Source organism: Acipenser ruthenus, chromosome 23, assembly GCF_902713425.1.
Source record: "Acipenser ruthenus chromosome 23, fAciRut3.2 maternal haplotype, whole genome shotgun sequence".
NCBI lineage: Eukaryota > Metazoa > Chordata > Actinopteri > Acipenseriformes > Acipenseridae > Acipenser > Acipenser ruthenus.
In genome coordinates, this window is record NC_081211.1 from 4,710,001 (window position 1) to 4,732,703 (window position 22,703).

Below are 22,703 nucleotides of genomic sequence, written 5' to 3' on the forward strand. Positions count from 1 at the left end.
TTCAGTGGGGTTGGACTCTTTACACTGTCTTTCCAAAGCCATTAATTTGGTGTTTACGCGCTTGCCCGTGCCTAATTTGAACCCAGATATTAATGAGACCTGGAGGCTGTTCCTGTCGTAGTTCTTTAATTAACGCTGGAGTTACACTCTTCTTCATCCATAATTGATTTTGGAACCCGTGTTGTTATTCAATACAGAGGATAATAAACCAGGGATTTTTTTTTTTATCCCTAGCAGGTTTCAAAGAACTGAAAACCAAAGAGTTACTTGTTAATGCTGACTGGTTTCATTCTGAACTCAGGAGGCTGTGGTCTGTTTCAGTCTATGAGAGGAGGGCCTCGTGAGTGGTCTTGAAATAGGTTTCTGGGTCAAGCACTCAGTGGCCTTTACTATTCAGTCGGGCTGTTTGAAGATACTGTATGAATACATTACTTTTATTCATGCACATTCAAATTAGCTTGAAATGAGGCTCAAGAAATGCATTTATAATGCAAAATGATAGATGTATTGATCTTACTGAAAGAGAATATACCGGCTCTGAATTATATGCAAAAAAAAAAAAAATCATGCAATAAAAAATGACAACATATCGTAGAGAAAAATAAGGTGCCTATGTGGTCTGGAGATGTCAAAGAACAACCACGTTGATGGTTAAAGTATGGGAAAGCATATAATTGTCATTTATAGGACTTGAAATAAGACTTTCTTCAATACAGGATAGTTGAAAGCTTTTGTGTCGGGAAATGCAATTCTCAGGGAAAGAAGTGCCACGTTTTGCTCAATGGGACTGAGCAAATAAACAGAGGCTTAGTTACAGACTTTTTCCACAAGAGGGAGTATGAGGTCCTATTTTGTAGGCCGATACACTGCAAACTCAAACCATGAGGTGTTTCACAAAGCTCATCAAATACATTATTCCATCTTCCGTTGATACACTGTAATCTCCGTAATTACCACAAGGGGGCACCATATTACATGCAACACAAGGCCAAACTGCAGGTCAAGAACTAAGTTTGCAATAATGTATCTCCCTTCAGCATTGCTTCTTTTTCAGCAATGTGTCAAAAAAACTTGAAATAATGAAACAAGCACAGGTTGTTAAAGTAACAAAAGCATGTGCAGTTCTACTTTGCTTTTAGATCCGGCCTTGCAAAATGATCTCGTAATAACGCACAGTAAAATGTAAGCAGACAATCACAAAAACTGTTAAGTAATTACCGTCACAGGACCTGGTTCAGTGTTTTATCTTTCAACTAAAAAGAACAAAGAACAGAAATGCTCAGACAACAGAAAAAGAGATCTAATTAAAACGGGTTTGGAGCCACGGAGCCAAAGCATCATTTTGAACAATTTACAACTTGCTATTGGAACGTTGTTCCCACTGGCTCCTTTTTAGTCATAAAATGTTTTTTTTTTTAAAGAACTAAACTGTTTTAGGATGCTGCATGTCTAAAATGAGTCCTATTGATGAGAGAGAGAGAGCAAATGTGTGCAGCAAAGTTGAAAGGTCACATTGTCACATCATTTGAATGGAATAAGGATGTATGTTCAAAACCTGGCAGTTTTTTTTTTTTTTTCAAGAAAGCCTACAGCCAGGTAAATTCCGGTAAAGACAGATATAGCGAACATGGATAAAAACTGGATATTGAAGCAATAGTACTCAAATAGCAATTAAATCGCTTTCTAGTTCCATATAACTACTGTGCTTGAAAAAAAATGAAATTACAATTATGAATAAATAATAACTACAAGATGCTTGAGGCCTCTTTCAGTTGGCTAAAAATTACGACAAGCAAAAGCTTGTATTATATGGATGTATTATATGGATGAGGATGGGTAATGTGTTTATTGTTGTTTATTCATTTTGCACAATCATATCGTCAGTGGATTTTTCCCTGTCACTTAGTTTCCTTCGCTCTCTAAAATCTTAAACTCCTGACTGCTACTGTTATTACAACCTAGAGATGTATGTATTCTGATAGGACACATTGCACTGCCCCCTGCTGCTTTACAGCATGCACATGGCACAGTATATGTGAATGAACTCCCTGTAGCAGCTGGATTTAAAGTTCCGGCCAGCACTGGTTTCTTCTGGTCAGAACTGGTTGCTGTGCTTCTTTCTAAATGTTTGTGCTGCTTGTATTATACTGGTGCAAGAAAAAAACGAAATGTTTAAGTTCCTTTACACTAAAACATAAGTAAGTGTTGTTGTCTGTATTTTAACCTTGATGATATAATTGTTGTAAATTAGTAGTGGGATTTTTTTGTGGCAGGTTACATAACTGAATCGTTTTTGGTTTTTTTTTAGGGAAGGTTTCATTGCAGTGTCAGTTGAAGTATTTCCAACCTTTCCAAACCTGAGCTTTGAGGGTAACATAGAAATAAGCTTTGCCATGCGATGGCAACAAGCTAATTTAAGACAACCATTCAGTCGAGGGAGGCTAGTTTGACTGACGCTGACCGCTCTGAGGAATGGCTGTACTGACCACTTGTGAATGTATTACTGGTGTGATCGGTGTCCTGTTGCATTTTTTCAAGGGCACTTGACCTGGCTGTCATATTTTTGGTATGTGTTCAGATTCCAACCTCTATAGGTTAAAACGTCATGTGTGGGGAGTCTCTCATTGAATAAGAGATGTCATCTATATTTTCTTAAAGGTACCAGGTATATGTGTGTGTGTGTTTTTTATTTATTTATTTATTTATTTATTTATTTATTGTTAGATTTTGTAACTTTGAAATTAGGTGTGGTGTTCTATGCACGGGATCACACGTGTTTACAGGTGTACTGTAATCTTGGCAAATACTTCACCGTGATTGGTTGATTTTTGATAGGTGATTTATAATGGTAGGTACAGTGGTTTATGTTTCTGCTGTCTTAATGTCTTCCCTGTTATTAAAAACACAACACTATCAAGTGATTTTAAAGAAAAAATAAACCAGTTAAAGGTACCTGAGACAGGTAAAAAGTACCAGAATGCATTGCAATGTGAGTTGAAAAGCCTGAACTGTTCCAAACTGTCCCGGTGACCCTTTGTGAAGTTTGTTTACCCAAACGCAGGATAACAGGAACCCCAATGAAAGTGAATGGCAGAGAGAGTACACTTGTCATATAATAATTGATAACCAGGCAATAAAAATAATAGATCCAGTTTTAGGTCATTTTACAACCACTTCAGTGTAACTGAACAGTGTGTGTCAATAAATCAGTCTTGCGAAAAGGAAAATCCGCCCAATGGAGGTTTATACTTTTTGGAGCGAGTGACTGCATGCCGACTCATTTCATCCACACCGCTATCCCAGAGGACTTTTCTAATGTTATGAAATCTGTATGGCTCCTCTCCTACAACTCCATCGATTTATTTTGGTTGTGACTTCTGACGCGGTTCCCGTTATATATATATATATAACTTGCATAGCTTGTGTCGTTGCATTTCAAACACAATTTGAACATGTTCACCACAGCTGCTTATCAGCCCTTCTGACAGGTCGTTCATCTCATAGCTGAAGTTAGAAGTATATAACTCTAAACTGACTGGTGATTTTAATATTAGCTTCTAAATAGGTTGCGTGTTATATTGTAATCTATTTATAAACTAATAAAAAAAAGTATAATAAAATGAAACCTGATCTCACTGGTTGCAAAATGCCTTTAAACAAATGTAACCCCATTTAAATGACATGATCGACTTGAGTTTTTAACTGGCCTGTGCCTTGAAGTTTATTAATAGATCACATCTGTTAACATGTTAGTAAGCTAGCTGTTAGCAGTTAACAAACTGTAAAGTGTCTCTTGTAATAAAGAGCTGACCAAGTTATAGTCTGCTTAGTTTATTTTTCCATACCTTATTTTTTTATTTTGTGATAAATCTATGTTGTGGTGTTTTAACTATGAGTGCAGGAGTTGCCGTTCTAGTTGCCTTCCATAAACCAATTCCAGCCAATTGATTTTACATTAGTATGCGCCAACACTATTTTAGTGCACTGCAAAACTAACCTTGATCCAAAGTAACTGACCTCTAGGTGGCGCTGTATCTTACTTTTATTAAGGCGCTTATCTAGCCTAGTTTATGGTATGTTTATGGCAAGCAACTCTAATTGAAGGGCAGATCCTGAATTCAGATGGAAACACTTTAACACAGAACATATTTGAGTAATTGCAATAAGAATGTTTGAATGTTTGAAAAAATTAACATTAAATTCAATCTGAAGTGCTTATTGTTGAAGCAACTAGCTGATTAAGACATTTTCAATGTTCACTTTCAGATTGGAAACATGCAAAAAACTCTCAATGATCGCTCTTTGAAACAGAGTGAATCTGGATTCATTCTCAGTGATCTGGTATTGCTTCTCGTTCACTTTGAAACAGAACGAATCTGGATTCATTCTCAGTGATCTGGTATTGCTTCTCGTTCACTTTGAAACAGAACGAATCTGGATTCATTCTCAGTGATCTGGTATTGCTCCTTGTTCACTTTGTTGTTTGTTTTGCACAGGGCACAATAGAATGTGTTCAAGATCACGCTGCTGAACAGCTGAATATTTTGGCAACATTGCTCAAGGTAGCTCACCCCTGTCCTAGTTTTAGTGCCGTGGCTTTCAATGAGTTGAAGTTGGTGCACAGAATGGCATGCATCACAATGTGGCTGTCCCTATGTATCAGGACCCAAGTTTTGTAGTAACAGTGTTATTGCAAACGGTATGACAAAAATGCTAAGGACATTTATATGTACGTTATACTGTTTTTCAAGGTGATTCTGAAGGATTATGCATCAGTTATACAGTTTTTATGAAGGTGTTATGCAACATACTGTCCAATTTAAAAAAAAAAACCACCAAAGATTCCAGTGTTGAGTAAGCTGATCCTTGGAGTGACACTCGCTGAAACGTTTCTAGTCATCCACCCCATGAGAAGTAAAGTAGAAATGCTATGGCCAAAGCCATGTGCAACATACTAAGCAATGAATCTGGTTCCAGCTGGCAGTCACTAACTTGGCTTTGAAGTTATTCCCTAAATACAGGAAGCCACAGAACCACAGTCTGCCTTTTTATAGTTTAATTTACTTTCTGAACACACAGAACAATCCCTCAAGAGTGGGCTGAGCATAACAAGGAACATAGGGTTACAAAGGAAGCTGCATGCATTTAATACGATTGTAACTCAGAGCTAATAAAGAGACATTCAAGTGTGTGTCTGTGAGTGGAGGTGCAATGGTTCTGGAGGGATACATGAGAGTTGGGAGTAGAAAGCTGCAGCAAATACTGCTATCCCAACTGGTGAAAGCGCAAGGACAGAAGTGCTTTTCAAGCCACGTTGTGTAGGTGATTTAATAATGACTTTATTAAGACTGACGGAGCTCTTGTATTTCAAAGACGTGTTTGTGCTAACTGAAGGAATACTTCAGCTGTCAAACTGCTTGGAGATTTTATCAAACAGACTTTGAAGATGTCTAAAGTCCTTGGGTTGTTTCTTAACGCATTCTTTCAATTTGGCGAAGGCTCCGCACAAACAGGCTGTGTGGAATGTTCTGGAATCATTTCAATTCTAAAAGAAGCAAAGTGTAGGTTTCATTACAGTCGACCCAGTACTTCTCATCAATTACACAGTACACCCCAAACAGATAGAACCATTTTCTGAACAAGGCATTCTTTCTAGATCTCTGTTGGTAGCCGACAGGCTCAAAAAGTGGACTGGTCTTTGAGTGTCTCTGACAATCAACGTCTACTTTCATAGGTTTATATGTATTCAAAAATACAATTTGTCACAAAATAAAAACAGTTAATCACAACAAAATATATAGTATACGTGCTGCAGGAAAACTCAAACGCTCAAAAGTGTTTCCCGTGTTAAGAATCATTAGTAAATAAAAACAGTTTAACATGAAGACAGTCATTTGTGATTTACAAATGTAAAAAGAAATGTAATAGATTAAATAGCAATCGTGATAAATAAATAGAACAATACTTTAATTGAGTTTCTTTTAATGTTTCTGACATTTGTATCTTTTTAGATTGATTGCTTGTATATCATATACTGATAATGAATTGCATAGCCCTGCCTGACCTTTTCAGCTGGTGTAATCTTCATCAATAGGTGTCCAGAGCACCTCAACAGCCACCTACAAAAGGGCATTACACGAGTCTGTGATCTATTGCATGTTAAAGAAAAAAATGTAGGTTTACAGAAACTCAACGTCTTCCCTTTGATGTGGTAAAATAAGTAACAAACTACAAATGACATGTCGGGACAGAAGGAAGGAGATAAGCTGCTTTAGCAAATCCAGATGATTTAGAGGGAAAAAACTGAATTTGTTTGAGACTAGGGATTAGCAGAGAGATCAGGCGTGGATAATAGCTCCCACTCTTTTTTTAATATGGCTTGTCCAACAGGTTCTGCTATGTGGGGACTCAAGCAGGAGCTGGCAGCATTTGTTTCATCACCTAATATATCCTGAAGCTACTGCAATGGAATTGCTGACTTTGAAGTTCTTTGTAAATCTATCTTACAAAGCTTCAATTGAAAATTTAGTCAAAATTCAAAATATGAACAACATTATTGTTTACATGCATGCAGTTCTGAGCTGAAGCACCTTCAAATATAATAAAGTCATGCATGTTCTGAGCTGAAGCAACTTCAAATATAACACATGCATGTAGGTTCTGAGCTGAAGAACCTTCAAATATAATACATGCATGTATGTTCTGAGCTGAAGCACCTTCAAATATAACAAAAGGGTGAGTTCAACAGGGAGACCGTCTTGATGGACACGTTGGTCAATGCATTGAGGGACAAGCAAGCTGAATAGGAACCCACTATCATGCCCCTTGTGAAGTCACTGAGATCCTTCTGCTTTCCCATGATTGTGTCTGAATAGTTGCACACAACTCTCCAACAGCTTATATAGGTCTAGTAATTAGACTAGATCATCTTCCAATTTTAGTTGATGTGCCTTACCTAATGTTTATTTTTCTGAATTAGTTCAAACTTGGTATTAAAATATAAATCCAACGGATTCCAGCCATGAATGTTTTTTAGGTTAAGAATCATAAATAACAGACCACACACCAGTTTGTGTTTAGAGATATTTATTTATGTATTTTAACATTTAGCAGCAATACAAAAGACAAATTTGTCACATTGTGTCCAGTAAGAAGAACAGGTTCAGGTACTGAATGAGGAACCTGTAATAAAGTGTTTGTCTCTTTCACACCTATAGGTAGATAATACAAAAATAATGGCCTTAAAGGTATATCAAGGATTATTCTTTCTATAATTATTATGTAATAATTCACTTATTTATTTATTATTTCATATAAATGGGAATTTCTTTCTTTAAAAGCTTTAATAACATATTAACAAATGTTTCTCATTTTTATCATTGATAAATTATCCATAAATTCATACATTCAATTATAAATTCTGTAAGAAAGTAGGACAAAATAAAGACAAATGTTTCAACTTCGTTAGACTTTAAGTTTCATCAACTCCATCATATCACAATGAAACAGGGTTCAATTTGTCTAAAGGCACTTTAAAAGAGGTTACAGTAATACTTATAGCAGGTTACATAGTAATATACATGTAATACCAGTTTATATATATATATATATATATATATATATATATATATATATATACACACTAACTAAAATGAAAACCACATGTTAATATGCTAGTTGTAGCATGTTAAAAGAAGTGTCCTTTAAAATAAACTGTGACCAAAAAAGTCAAAAAGTAAAGAAAACGGTAAAAAATACTCACAGTATGAACATACTAAATAAGCAATAAAATACAACACTTACTGTTGCATTACTGTAGATGAACAGGAGGAATATCTGCTACATAAAGAAACAGGGATTCCCAGAATTAAAAACAAAAAGCTAACAAAAATGCATATTACTACATTGAACCCTTTGCCGTCTAACTGGTGGTTAGCTTTAACAGAGTTTTGCAACCTACAATAACATTTCTAATGGCTTAAAAAAGAACAACAACACTGACGCTCTGGCTCTGCAAGCTAGTGCATCTCTTCCTGTTTTTTTTCTCTAGATATTTTGTTCCAGTAGTTCCAGTTAAAAGTTTGAAGACTGGGAGCCTCTTCCCAAATCTCTAAGGACTGTTTTAGGGAATGTTTTGTTGAAGTCTGTTTCTTAAAGCCCGTTTCGATTTACTAAATAAAAAAGTTTGCTTTTCATGAAACCTTGTTCAACTGTTCAACTGTACATTTATTCACAAATTTCAGAGCACTAACCCACAAGAATGTTTATAAAACGCTCTTCAAAAGCACATTCCTTAACAAAACATTCTTTAAAGCAGTCCTTAAGTTTGAGCAGGGCCCTAACTGCTGTCATTTTCATGGGAAAATTTCACAAGGAAAAAATACAAATTCACAGTATAATATATAAACCTATAGGATACATCACCCGCACATTTTTAAACTAGACCTAGACATTATGCTCATATTATGAAGGCATGTTACCCTTTCCAAATAAACAAAAAAAACCAAAAAAAAAAAACACACCTTTAAAATACGATAACGAAGAACAGCATCCCGTTCCACGCCTGCGTCACAGCTATGGCTTATATAACACATGTGCTAATACGGATCATCCTCTGGCGTCCGTGTTTCTGGGTCTCTATTGAAGCGTTCCCCTCTCTATCTGATGCCTGGGGAGGCTGATCTGTAACCAGGTCAGGCAGACTGCATGCAAGAGGCCGGCACGTGTCCCTATGCCGGATTCTGCTTGTCACACCGAATCACATCTGCTACAAAAACATGCACTCTCCCAGATGGAAAAACAGGACACATCATCCAGCCTGAGGCACCAGATGATCCTCACTGAAGCCCTTAAGTTTTTGCCTGTTTTTATAGACCAGCGTGTTTTAGAACGGTCATGTATTTTATCTGTAAAGCAGCTTTAAAATTAAACACCTGCAATATGTAGCGTGCACTTATGGGGCTTTCCACACATCTCCACAAATTACATATGTACACGCATCGGGTATAGGAGAAAATATACACTGTGGAAAATAACATGAATGAAACAGCAGGCAGCTATTTGGGAATGGCCATCACAGCAAGTTGGCCAAGGTATTGGCTTTCATTTTAGAATTTTGTATTATGCAATTTTTAATGTCTCCAACATGTTAATGTTTTCAATACTCCTGTTATCCCTTTATTCTGTGATCCACCATTTTATAAGTACACATGCTTAAAAAGTTCCCAAGTTAAAATAACTAGCTTTTGCCTTAGCAATTCAAGTATATAGTATATAAAGTAACCAACGTTACAGTACTTCCTTGATCACAGTTTGTCAAACTCCTACCATATTGTTATCAAATGTAGTATTTAAAACTGGAACTCAGTCCTAGTTAAACGGCTAAGGCTGGCCTACTTTTTGATGGGGAGGATGGTGAAAGCATTGCAAAGTGTAGCAAAGCATACTGTAGCAATACGCAATGGTAAGTCACAGAAAAGCATGGTGCAGCACATCACAAGCCATAGTACTCCTTGGAAAAAGCTAAATGTAAACTGCAAATCTGGGTACAGCCTGCTCTGGTAAGACCTGTTTTAGCTTCATAACAATCTCTGCCCCTCCAGATAAATGCTGTCAGGGAAACGGTAAGAAGAAACCTGACCTTGCTGACGGGGACATTTGTGAACCGAGGCAAAGAAAAACTAAAATCTGAAGTCCTTAGGAGGGAGAGGGCAGGAAAATGGAAGTAGGAAACAGAAGGCTGCATTAAACGCACAGGCCTCAAAACTGACGCGCGAATGTGTTATTTAGAAATCCATAAACATGCAAAGAAATGCAGTTTGCTTTCAGTGAACATGATAAATGGCTTACTCATTAGTATCTTCCATTACTGGTACAAAGCCACCATTCATTTTTATTGTTTCTTAGCACAACATATGAAGCTTAAAATATAATTACTACGAAAAACATTCATAAGAAGGATAAAAGTCCTTGGTAACCATTGATAAGATTTGACTCCAATCTACAAAGTTAAAACCCCATTAACATGCATATTTTTCAGTATTTGTGTCTATTGTAACTGAGCTCCTTTAGTACAATATTATCAGTGGAATTACTTTGTTTTTTTTTTCTGTGGTCCACTCTCCCTGGCTGCTTTACAGTGCTGGCAACCACCTGTATGCTATTTGTAACTCATGTCCATGCAACACATGACATTCATTATCAAATATTACATGAATGTGCGCTACACTCCAACCGGGATCACAGCACCCTGCGTGACAATACTTGTTGGAGGGTAGTTATTAAATCTTAATCAAACATTACAATGATATCCTGAAAACCATCCCTTTTTAGTGCATTCCCCATTCTATATATCTAAAAACCTATTCAATGTTAAAAACAACCATCTGATGAAGAATTCAAAGGATATCCGTTTGCAAAGCATTGACCATTTCTGACAGAAACCTGTACGCTATATGCTTGTCAGATGTGTCCCTTGGGTGATCCTGACCATGATTGGCATTTAAACTCCCTCTTCTCCTTATGGCTGGCCTCTCCCTCTCTCTCCCCCAGGCCTGCCTGGTTCAGGGTGCTGGTATGGATCTGGCCTGTGCTGTCATTTTCCGTGTGCTGTAGTAGGACAAGCCCAGTCCCACTATGGCTAACAGCATGGCGATGTGATTCACCATCCGGTCTTTTGGCTGTGTCTGGACCTCACCAGCCACCTGCCTCTGCAAAAAACAATAGATGAATCAATAAATAAATGAGGCGGGGACGTTTAGCAATGCTGCACACGGGCTTCAGCGTACAATGCTTCTCATATCACCTATGGGCTTCAGTGCACGGCTCAACGCTAACATGGTTCTCCACAGCATGTGGTGTGGAGTCTTTAGGGAATGTTTTTTGCTGGAATAGTTAGCAAGCACGGTAAATAATTATCTAAACAGAGACAAGAATAGAGAATGATAGAGAAAGCATATATAAAGCATAGTCACGGTACAGCACACAATGGTACCATGTTAAGGCATGGTAATGCTCAGTATAAGCAGGTCAAACTGCAAAATTACTGCGATGAAGTCAAATGGATATGTGAAAAAGATATCTATCATTGACATGTCCGGGGGTTTAAAAAAAACACATTGGCAGTGAAATGGTTAATTTCTACTGGACACCATCAGTAACGGAACGCTATTGAGAGAATTATACAGTAGAATTATACAGTAGAATGCAGCAGTGTAGAGAAACTGTAAACACCCTGTCTGAAAATGAGTGGCATGTATCATTAATATGGCCATTGCCAAAGCAGCAACTTTATTAAATATCTGTCACAAGAGCGTTTTGGTTGCACGTTTCCCACTATCTTTTATAAAGGATAGGCAATGGCAAGTAAAGCATTACTAACCATTCTGAACCAGCTTCTCACATCTGACAGTCTACAAAGAGAGCAGCTGCTACTGCCTCTGGTTATTTACTTCCGTTATGAAACTGCTTGTATAACTCGGGCACAGTCTTACTGCAGACAGATCCGCCCTCTGGAGGAAAGAGATGAGATCATGAATCTCTTAATTTGTATTAACTCTAAATAAATACATAATAAAACTACAGATGGCAGTTTCTGAAATTCTTAAGAGAATAACAGCATCTGCTCCCATGAAACGAAAACAACGGGGGGAACAAAATAAAAGCTTTTTTTCATAAACTATAAAGCTTCTGGTTCAGCGACTTCCTGTCAGTTTCAATCTGTGTCAGACGCAGAGCGGTTAACTGCTGCATCAAATATTAAAAAGGAAATTAAGGCTCTCGATGAGCACGCGGAAGTCCTTTCAAATGAATGCGTTAGGTTATTAAAACTGAAGAAGTTACAGCTTGCTAACGTTTGGTTACTCTATTGGGCAAGGATGGTTTTACTGTGATCTTGATTGGAAATACTAAAAGAAATTCAGTGACAAACATTTCAACTATAGGTTTCTTTCAATTGCTTGCAGTTGATGCATGTATTCAGGTTATTTTAGTATTTATAAATTCAGCACTATTGAATGGTTATGGATGTGAGCTTCATGAAGCAAACCATTGAGGTGTGCTGGAAACCCTGCAATAGCTCAAACTGCTTTGCAATGGACGTCTCATTATCATGCCTGCTAAACTGGCTGGATAGTGACTCCAGGGTAATATCCCACCATAAACACAGGGCTTTATTTAAAACCTTATTGGAAACAGTTCTAGCACTAGGTCCTGTGCCAATTCAATCAACATGGAGGGCCTGGTCTTGTGTTTCTATTGGCTACAAGACCCCAGAGTTGAAAACAAATAACGTGTCAGCTTGTGCGTGGCTCACTCAATAGTCTTTAAATCTATATCAGTAAAACACTACTTATTCGAAATCCCAAGGATAGTCTGCAATGAGAAAACAAATACCTATTCAAGACACAGCACTAGGCATAAACACATAGAATCTGTTTCATCTTTACTATCCAGTAATACTGAATATAACGTTATGTAAGATATTTAACAGTAAACCACATAAGACAAATCACAAAGACACTTAACCTTGAACTGTTTTATACCTTACTTTAGGAATTTAGCAATATCTTCAGCAATTTCATATGTATAAAATCTTGGATCCTGGCCCATGTTTCTCAGCTAGTTAGGCTCAACTTAAATGCTTTTTTTTTTTTTTTAACAAGGTATATAAACTTTAACTGATACCGAACAGCATTGATTCAGCATGCTACTTTACATCTGCTGTTACATTTGGGTAAAGATCCTAAAGTCTGAGTGTAAATGCGGAGCCACGCTGCTAAATTCTATCACGAGGACCTGGCTTTTAACACCTCAGTTCAGGGTGTCAACGCTAAATATCAAGCATGGGGCATAAAACAGGGGCTCTAGAAAGGTTTGTTTTACATCGTGAAATTATGTTCAAAAGTGATTAATAGTCACAGTAATTATGCCTTAGCCATTGAAGGGGGAAGGTTTTGGTTTTCGTCTGCCTTTTGCTCCTCTAACTAAAGCTGTTTACGGCCAGTGATTACTCACGAACAAGGTGAGGAATTAAATGCTCTTCTGCATGTGGGTACAGAGTTTGGTGCTCTAGATATTAGCTGGAGGGGTGAATGCTGCTGGGTTATGTGCTGTCGATATTACAGATACAGTGGAACTGCAGAGAGAAGTGAGCTAGCGTTCACTCACTCACACTGTGCAAGGAAGAGAGCTGCTTTGTGACTGTAAGGATGTCATAATATCAATACAAATATTTTACAAATACAAAATTTTACAAATACTTAATACGTGGCATACTGTACAGACGTATGTATGGCTGTCTCCACTATATAATCTCCATTCTGGTTCTCACTTTAAACAATGAAAGACCTTGTGTGCAGTCCAACGTGAGCTTATAAAAACAGTGCCCCTGTCTGTCACAAAGCCTTTCCGGGTCAACTTCTGCACTCATTCTTATAATAATAAATAGGATTTGGGTTTTCTGGAAACGCGGATCTCAATTCAATTAAACATATCCATCTCCTACAGGTTTGTGAAAGCAGGGAGGTATCTTCGTTAATTAGACTGACATTTGGCCACTATTAATGCAACTTGAATAAGTTAACATTTGTTGAAGCAGAAGGCTTGCTAAGGGGTTATAGTTCAAAATTATTTTATGTTTTATGCCCCAAGCAGAGCAGTTTCTTGTTAAACAAATGCATGTGCTGCTCACTAATAAAATGTTTTCTTTGGGGGGTTCTGCCAAACCCCCAAAGAAAACATCTTTTTCAAATTCCTCGTTTGCTGTTTTAGACTCCAAGTACTGGAGATAGCAATATACACTGTGTCAGCTGAATGCAAAAGACCGCTTGAATATACAGCTTGTGGTTAGTCTAAAGAACTAGAGAGACTGCACCACTGCATGCTGTATAATGTGATTACATATTCAAATCTAATATTAAAGGTTATTAAATATGAACATTATTGAAGTTGTTGAAAAATTCAAAGGGACCAAAAAACAAAAATCTTATCGACGGTCGATAACAAGTACTTACCTTTCATCAAAAACCATTAATAACTCATTGAATAAGAAAACACTTCTGTTGCAAATGTTTTACACACTTGGCGCAGAATTAGGATATTGAAGATTTTACAGCTGCTACCAGCAAGCATGATAGCATGGTTCTGCTTACAGCGCTCACTACTGGGGTTCGGAATAGCAAACTCTATTATTATTCATGCCCATTATTAATAACAGATAGTTTATGTTGTTAAGTATTACTTTTATAAAGAGTCATGCTCTCTTATTCAATATACAGCATCTTCGTATATTGTTCAATTTTCTATTTCATGTTTAATCATGCTGCACTCAACAACATGGGTTCACATGGGTGTTTTTTTATTGAACCATTATAACCATAGGGGTTCCAACTGTGAACCATCCAGTTGATTTTATATAGAATTTTGTGCTATAGAACTCTCCACAGTTCCAGAATACAAGAATGGTTCTTTATAGAATCAAAATAAGGGTTCCAAAATAAAGGTTGTTTTCTGTAGCCTCGCTCCTCAATAACAATAGGGATTGGCAATATCACAGACCTGGAGGAGTCTGAAGTATCCCGGAGTCAGTCTGCCCAGTCGGATGAGCATGTCTGCGGTGATCAGTGTATCCCGTGGCTAATGAGCATCCCTCAACATTAGCATCAAAGAAGCCCCCTCAGCTCCTCTTCAACAGTGTCTTCAGCCTAATGAGAATTACAGCAAACAGAGTTAATGCTGCGCTCTGATTCATCGACCTCACAGAAAACCCTCCAGCTTCTTGTTTGGTTTACATCACAGCCTCCAAACCTTTACATTGATTTGACTGCAAGGTAAGATTGCCCTGCGATGGTTGTGTAGGAATCCCTGTATCCACAACATTGCATTGCATTTCAATCTGGGACCTCATGGTTTATGGTCACATTGTTATTCTTTTGCAGTGGGATTAATAAAGGATAAGAAATGTCCTTTTAGTTTCAAATATATATATTCTCCACTTAAGGTTTATGAACAATTGTGAGGCAAGGAATATTATTATTACTAATAATAATAATAATAATAATAATAATAATAATAATATTTTGCTTTGTGCTTTTTCCTTTATGGAGGGTAAGATTATTAATGTATTTAAGTATATACAGTATATTGCATACATTGTTATTAAATATATAATGAGAAACACTCGCCTTGAAACAGAGCATCCAGCTCTGTATGTTTTGAAAACTTCTGGGAGTGATTCATTTAAAAATAACCAGCTGGTATTGATTGAAAATCAAATATTAAAAATACTTTGCTGAAAAAAATATATACTTGGCTGCCATATGTCAGATTTAAGATGAATTATTGAAATTTGCCTTTCGGCTGCACTCGACATTAAATGAGAATGCAATATATTCTCTCTCTACAGCAAGGTTCAAATAAGGCTTAATGTGATCAGAAATAAAAATTGCTATATTGAACAAAATCTGGCTTTTGTGCTACTTAAGGATTTCATTCTGTGAAGCAAATCGTATCTTATATACAGTATAACTTAGTAGAGAATAATGGTTCTCCTTTTGGTTCCAGAGAGTTTCTATATACAGTTGTGGCTGCTAATTTTGGAAAACACACAATTAGCCAACGATAACTAAATAAATTCAATGTCCCAAACACATTTAAGTCACAAATTTAGCTTAGCTCTGTAGCAAAAACTCAGCTGCGGTTATATATTTTCAGGAGATCCTGAAACATTCCTGACACACTCCCCAAATGTGTTGGGTGTTAACAGACAGCAAGTACATCAGAGCTGTAGCCCAGTTAAAATAAAGGAAAAATGCAGAATCTTACCTTTGCAGGTACTAATCCATTGAGCGGAAACACTGCCCACCTCCCGCCTGCAAGACTAACGACTGACAGAGAGAGTAGCTTTAGCTACCTTTTATATAGCCCGAGCTCACCCAACCAGATTGAGGCGCTCACATATAGTACAGAACACACAGAAACAGCTGTCCACACGCATCACTCTCAGCACAGCGCTTCCACTGCACTCTCTGCAGAAACATGTCCGAGTGATTTACACACAGAAAAAACTATTCCAATGCCAGTCTACGTGTATCAGCTCCGGTTTATGGACTGTACGTTACCAACCTCTGTGTGCAAGACAGAAAAAAAAAAACGTGTGTGCTTCAATACCCTTTACAGTTATTGTTGGCAGATGAGTTTACAGTATGTAAGACAGTCTGGGTGGGATGTGATATGGGGTTCCTGTGATATCCTGACATTTATGAGGGTTCGGGGAAACATTTTTCAGTGAGGTTAAGCCAGGATAGCAGCAATAAAACCGTCACTGTTTCATGCCCGCTGAGTCTTAAATGATTAGGTTTAGCATTCTTCAAAACATCTTTGAAACTGTCTACAGCATAGTTTCGGCTCTGTGTCAGTGCTTTCCAGTTGTTTCACAGAGTACAGGTAAACGGCTCAATGCTGTGCTTTACACTTTCATACAAGTTATGGTGCGGTGTTAACAATTTCATTAGCAATGAACAACCAATTAAATACACTAGCCCAAGAACAGCTCTGCTGGGAGTTGCTAATTGCTGGCTGACTGGTTTGATTGCTATGTTGCTCAGCCAATTTGGATGCCACCCAGAGAGTAAAAGAAGGCAAATGAATGCTTTACAACATGGCAGTACTCACAGATCTTTAAAGAGCAGGACCCTCACTGAAACAAGGTCAGCGCTGGGCTTTGTTTGAGGAGTTCATCAATGAGTCAGTCAGGAGCGGTACCACAAATGCCTATTCATGAAACATGCTCCATACAACTTCAAACACTCAAGCATACATTTGAAGGTAATGATGGAAGGTCCCAACTCAATTTACTTTGCTTGAAAAATAATTCTACTACAATATAAACGTCTGCTTTAAACAGAGAAAATGAGACGAATCTACTTATTTGATTAGATTAAATCTTCATTAATCAACCTTCCTCCAATCAGTGTCAGACAAGTCTCCCTACCTGAGAGAGACCTGCCCCCAACAAACAGACTGAAGCCAGTAGAGCCTGCACAACACCCCACAATTACTGCAATCTCTCCATCTGCATAGAGAAGGCAACCGAAAAGGTTTGAATATCAGATTTGCATTATTTTGCATTCTGCAATTCTAGCTGTTGCTTTTTATGTTATTTAATTTTTTGCATTTCCTTTCTGTTTTACGGTGTTTGCAATCCTTTTGTGGTTCCGTCTCTTCTGGATTTCTCATCCGTTATCATCTGCCTTTACGTTGAGCAGCTTTGCGCTTCTGGAGAATCCTGTGTGCTGGGGCTGAACAGCCTTTCTCATGCTATTCCGCTTTTCAACTCTGCCAGCCATACAGCCCCTTCCCTGTCACACTTCCACTTGAATGGAACGAGGAAGGCTGCTCAGTCCCAACACTTAGGCTTCTCCACACAAGCTCAAAGCCAGGTTGAACCCCCCCTATAGACATCGGACTCTACAAATACCTTCATTGCTTACTTGTGGTTATTGCTTGCTGTTTTTATTTAGGTCATACTGTGTACGGATGGACACTCACCAGGTCACAGAAGGGATGTCAAACTCATTTCCCAAAAGGGAAATATCACAATCTCTTATTAAGACGCCTAAATAAGTTAAAGATCAATTCTAGTTTAGACAGCAAAATTCACAGTTAATGAACACTGATAATTAATGATAAGGTGCCATGCAGTTGTCAGCTATAGTTATCTATGTTTGCATTGGTCTTGCAGATCCTGAGAAGTGCCAGTGGCGTGTTCCCATCCAGTTGAATAAGCGCCCAGTACAAACTCATACTGACAGGAATGAACCAACGAGTACACAAGTCTGGTTTTGTTTATTCCTTTCAAAGAGGCAGTTTGATCTTAATAATTCCAGTAGTCAGAACTTATACAGCCATCTTCGTGAGGGAGATAATCACAACACTTCATGTAGGTTCAGGTAGTTTGTGTACATTTTGAGGGGCAAGTATCTGTACAGATTTGTAGCCTTGGTTTGGTCAGAGCAATGACTATTTGAGGTTTGCCAAGCTCGTTAATGCTTTGCACACTGTATCAAATCCTACAAGTAGTTTTGCTGTGACAGAAATTATAATATAAAGTGGTTAAGGAGCCAGTCTGGTCTTTCCAGTATCAGCAGCTCTATTCAGACAGAGTGTTCAAACAGTGAGAGGTGGTGCTCCAGGCAGGTGCAGAAGTATTTTAATCAAGTATATTGAAAACAACTTTACATGAGAATACTTGTTTGTGATGCAAACCAGAGATTTGAGGTCTAATTGCTGCCAACTAAGGACTTGTTTTTAATATGTGTGCAAGGATGACAAAAAAAATTGATTTTGTATTTTATTTTGTTATTTTTTTTTTTATAAAACATAAAATCTGCTATGGCTCAAAGTTTTGCGTCACTAAGAGAATTTTAAAATTGAGACCTAATAAAAAATTAAATAAAACTTGTGTATATGAACATAATTTATTTAACATCGTGTAATCAAGCACACTATAAAATGATATATCACAAAAGTCTACCGAAAGGCACAATCGTTGTACAGTATTTCATGTTAGATTTCAAAATGTCACATTTTTAAATTTGTCAGTTTTTTTTAGAAAACTGACAATCGTGAATGCACTGCACAGAAGAAAACCTCCAAGCTAATCCATCCTTGCCATTCATGGCTCCAACAGTACATGTGTTCAGACTGTCCAGCCTAGGAAACTATCCCCTGCTGAAAGAATGCAGCTTTCCTGTTGCCAGGGGCGCCCGTACAGGAATGCAGAAAAGTAGGGCTAGCCACCAACAAAGACTGCCAAGCACGCACTGTCCCTCTTAAAGAAACGTGACCTGTGTGTGTGTGTGTGTGTGTGCTGTCACTCTACTTCAGATTCAAAGTCTAAATCACTATCATACTCTCCGTAGCATACAAACCTGATATTGTTTTTTTAAAATACGTTTTCATAAGTTGTCTACCACCCATGCAGGGGGGGGCAGTTATACTTGAAAAGGGCATGGGGCTGGCTCACATAACAAACGGACTTCATTATAAATCGGGGTTCTAGTTTGCGCGTTTTATTTCTGATCACGTGGTGTACCTTTAAACATATTTTGAGCCGATTCGCTGTCTTAATCAAACACTAATTACCAAAGGAAGGTTGTTTCTTTTTACCCTCGTATCTTGATTGAGTTCACAAACGACATGCATTGATCTCCCCTGATTCTATTTGAGTCTGCATTTCGATCTGGCTCCGATCAACGAATTCAGTTTATTAATTTTGCGTTAGTTTCTAGTGGTGTGTCGTTAAACAATCTGGTATTCAGTTAAGGCTTAAAAAATATTAATTAAGGTTTAAAGGGAGGGACAGAGATGGAAAATAAAAACCCCAAACTAGAAGCCCTGATTATAAACAAACGTCGCAAACTATTTTACTACATCCGATAAAACGACTTAATCTCGTTACAGTCCTTAACCCCAAACTGAAACTTTGCCAAATACCCAACAAAAAAAACGCATCGTCTGCCGAGAAAAGGTGCACGGTCCCCTCATAAATAATTTCAAACGCAGTGTTTTTATATGGATAAAGGAGAGTTAAAACAATATCTATTACTATTACAAAAAAATAAAATAATAATAATAATAATAATAATAATAATAATAATAATAATAATAATAATAATAATACAAGAAAAAAATTGAACGCTGATGCTAAGTACATTGCTACGATACACAGGTTTCGTGGAAATGAGATGCACATCCAATTAACACGCATGCAGGTACTACTAATAATCATTCGCAACTCACAAAATATGTATTTGTAATATAATTCTATAGGAAAGATTAACCATTGAACATTTTTGCCTTGACTGAAAAAGCATCCACGGTAATACAACTTTACCATGGCAAACGCACATTTGAAAGAGTGTCCAAAACTTACGCAGGCTGCAGGGTGTTCCTCGTTTGGTAACTGAAGGGTCAATGCTGAAGGGCAGCATATAGGGAGCGGGCTCTCGGTGTTTTCTTCGGGGGGAGAAGGGGGGGTCATTGAGTTCTAGTTAAAGCAAGCACGTGTTTAACCATTTAAGTGTGGAATCTGAATTTTGTATTTGTTTATTTTATTCAAACATAACTTAAAACTGCCGACGCCGTGTTAAATTGTACACTGTACTGTATATGACTATGTATCGGTACGGGTATACATTCCTCATGCGGCACACACACACAATTTCACTCTCCATTGTGTCTTTCTCCGCTGTCAAACAACTGATGTAAGCAATTGTAAAGAAGAACGCACCTTATCACACTTGGTATTTCTATTCCCAGTTGCCATGGGTTTCCATATAAATATGAGATTGGTGGCTTTGCTCGATCTGCTCTCTGTACAGATTGTTTTTCAACTTTCTTCTCAAGGGCGGCGGTGGGGGAGGGGGTGTACTATTGGGTTTGGTCTGCTTGTGGATTCAGATAAGCAATGCTTTATATTGAGGAAACAAACGTATGCTTGGAAAATGTCTTAAGCATGATGATTCTTACAACATGTTTGGTTTATACAGCTGGTGCTCTCACAGAAGAAAAAATGCAAATTTCATGCAAATATGTTCAAAAATGCGCATACATCAGAAACAAACGATTATATTTAGAACTCATTATATATAAGTTTTTTTTTTTTCAATATACGAAAACGGTTCTAAACAGAACCTTAACACAACAAAGGTGCCAAAGGAATTCCAAAGGACCCATATGGTTCTATATAGAACGCAAGTGTTCCCATCGCTCCCACGTGAATACCCACAGTGTTTGAACTGGAGCTCCAGCTGTCAAACCAGTTTAAAGACATGTCAAACATTCAATAGCCATAAATCACAAGGTGTTGTTTTGAGAAACCTAAACATTGCCATTTTACAATTCACATTTTGTGTTTTAGTCGTGGTCTTAAAAGCCGGTGTGTTCCAATTAAATACTATATATACTTTGAAACGCCGTGGCAACAGTTTGAAGTGGATGATTGACATAAACACGGTGTTTTTTGCATACAGTAAATGCAACAAAAAGTCGAAATCGATGGTTCGTTAGAAAGTGAGCTGCAAGTAATGCACTTTTGTTTTATTTTAACGCATTCAAAAGTAAGGATAAGAGAATCTGTCTACGAAATAAAACGATTCTTAGATTACATTAAGTGTATAACAACTATAAGTAATAGCTTAAACTTTACTGCAGAAAACACACATGCATGTCACTAGCATTATCGTACATGCAGAATGATTTGTGCAGGTAAAGTAAACAACATGTTTTTTTTGTTGTTGTTTTTTTTTTTTTTTTTTTACCATATTAAGAGATATAGACCATAAAACTTCAAATAATTGCCGGGTCTGCAAATATTGTGAAGTTTTACGGTAGTCCTGATTTATATAAAAAATAATAATACAAAAAAAAGCAAACCTTTTTTTTTTTTCATCCGGTCATCAGTTGTTGATCTATATTGCATCTTAATCGGAGTATTTCCTAACCGCTGTACTTTCTCCATTAATCGAAGTTAGGACACTTTTTTCTTTCTCTTAGCGCAGCAGCCACGTCATTTTTCAGCAGTGCGATGCAGTGTTCTGCACAGGGAATATCCGTAATGCACGTGTCTATTAAACTTTCATTTTTTAGACAATGGGTTCTTTCAAAAATCTTACTGGAGCCCCTTAGCTGATGAAACGGGGTAGGGGCCGGTGATGGGGCGCTGTGCTGCTTTACAAGGCGAGTTTTATTATTTGTCCTTTAAAATGTTCTGGTAAATGCAGGAAAGGTAGACTGCTTTTTGAATATTTACTGTTAAAAAGAAGTCTGTTACAGTCAGTGTCGGTTGTTTATTGTTAGTTACAACTTATAAGTGGCGGCACACCTTTTACGATTGCTTAACGTTATGAGTGAATTTTCACAGTTATTAAATTGAAGGAAAAAGGTACATATTAACATTACGCAGCATTTAAGTGGCTAGTATTGCTTGCATTTCTATACACAGGGGGTGGACACACACACACAGATACATGTAATTAGGGTGAGCAGTTAATATGCATTGATTGACATGCTGAGTACAATCAAGGTGTTTTCATTGTAATGAACGGCTATTCCTCTGAGATTGCATTCAGAGAAATTGTGAGCAGAAATACATAGCAACCTTTGTTCTGCAGAATGAGTCATTGTTTTCAGACTGGAAGTAATTGGTGGCGTACTTTGCTAAATAAATGCGTTTTGCAAAATAATCTATATTCAATTCTAAAATCTATCCAGAAATGACCTCACAAGACTGGAATGAAAGCAAAATGCCAGCGAAGGATTCAATCTTTTTCTCTTTCTTGTGAGGTTGTGGATCAGACACACTGTGCGAAAACTTGTTACCAAACTGCTTGCTTCGTTCAATCATACCATATAACAATGCTCCTGCAGCGCCCCCAAGCGATGAAAATATGTATCACAGTTATTAACTAAAATAGCTGTACAGCTATGGCCAAAAGTTTTGCAACAGCTAGAATTTTAATATTTAAGCTAGATATAATAATAATAAAAACAATTTAAAAAAATATATCAATATAATTTATATATTTTATTTAAAATAATAGGAAACTATACAACGATATCGCAAGCCATAATAGTAGCACAGTATTTCGTGTTAGATTTTGAAATGTCACATACTGTATCTGGAAAACTACAAAACGATGTCA

General features: G+C 37.3%; 1 protein-coding gene across 5 annotated transcripts; it reads right to left on the reverse strand.

Annotated features, from left to right (window-relative positions):
* Positions 1–7,069: 7,069 nt before the first annotated feature.
* On the reverse strand, positions 7,070–21,554 carry LOC117964074 (putative transmembrane protein ZNF593OS). 5 transcript variants are annotated; one of them, XM_058997533.1, is made up of 3 exons: positions 21,436–21,554; positions 14,557–14,702; positions 7,070–10,709 (listed from the first exon to the last, which is right to left on the reverse strand). In XM_058997533.1, exons 2-3 carry the CDS (start codon positions 14,605–14,607, stop codon positions 10,563–10,565), a joined length of 198 nt encoding a protein of 65 aa, XP_058853516.1. In that variant the 5' UTR covers positions 14,608–14,702; positions 21,436–21,554; the 3' UTR covers positions 7,070–10,562. The 5 variants fall into 5 exon arrangements, with proteins under 5 accessions (XP_058853516.1, XP_058853514.1, XP_058853512.1 ...); XM_058997531.1 differs by lacking the exon at positions 21,436–21,554 and adding an exon at positions 20,291–20,402; XM_058997529.1 differs by lacking the exon at positions 21,436–21,554 and adding an exon at positions 19,934–20,020.
* Between the last annotated feature and the right edge of the window lie 1,149 nt (positions 21,555–22,703).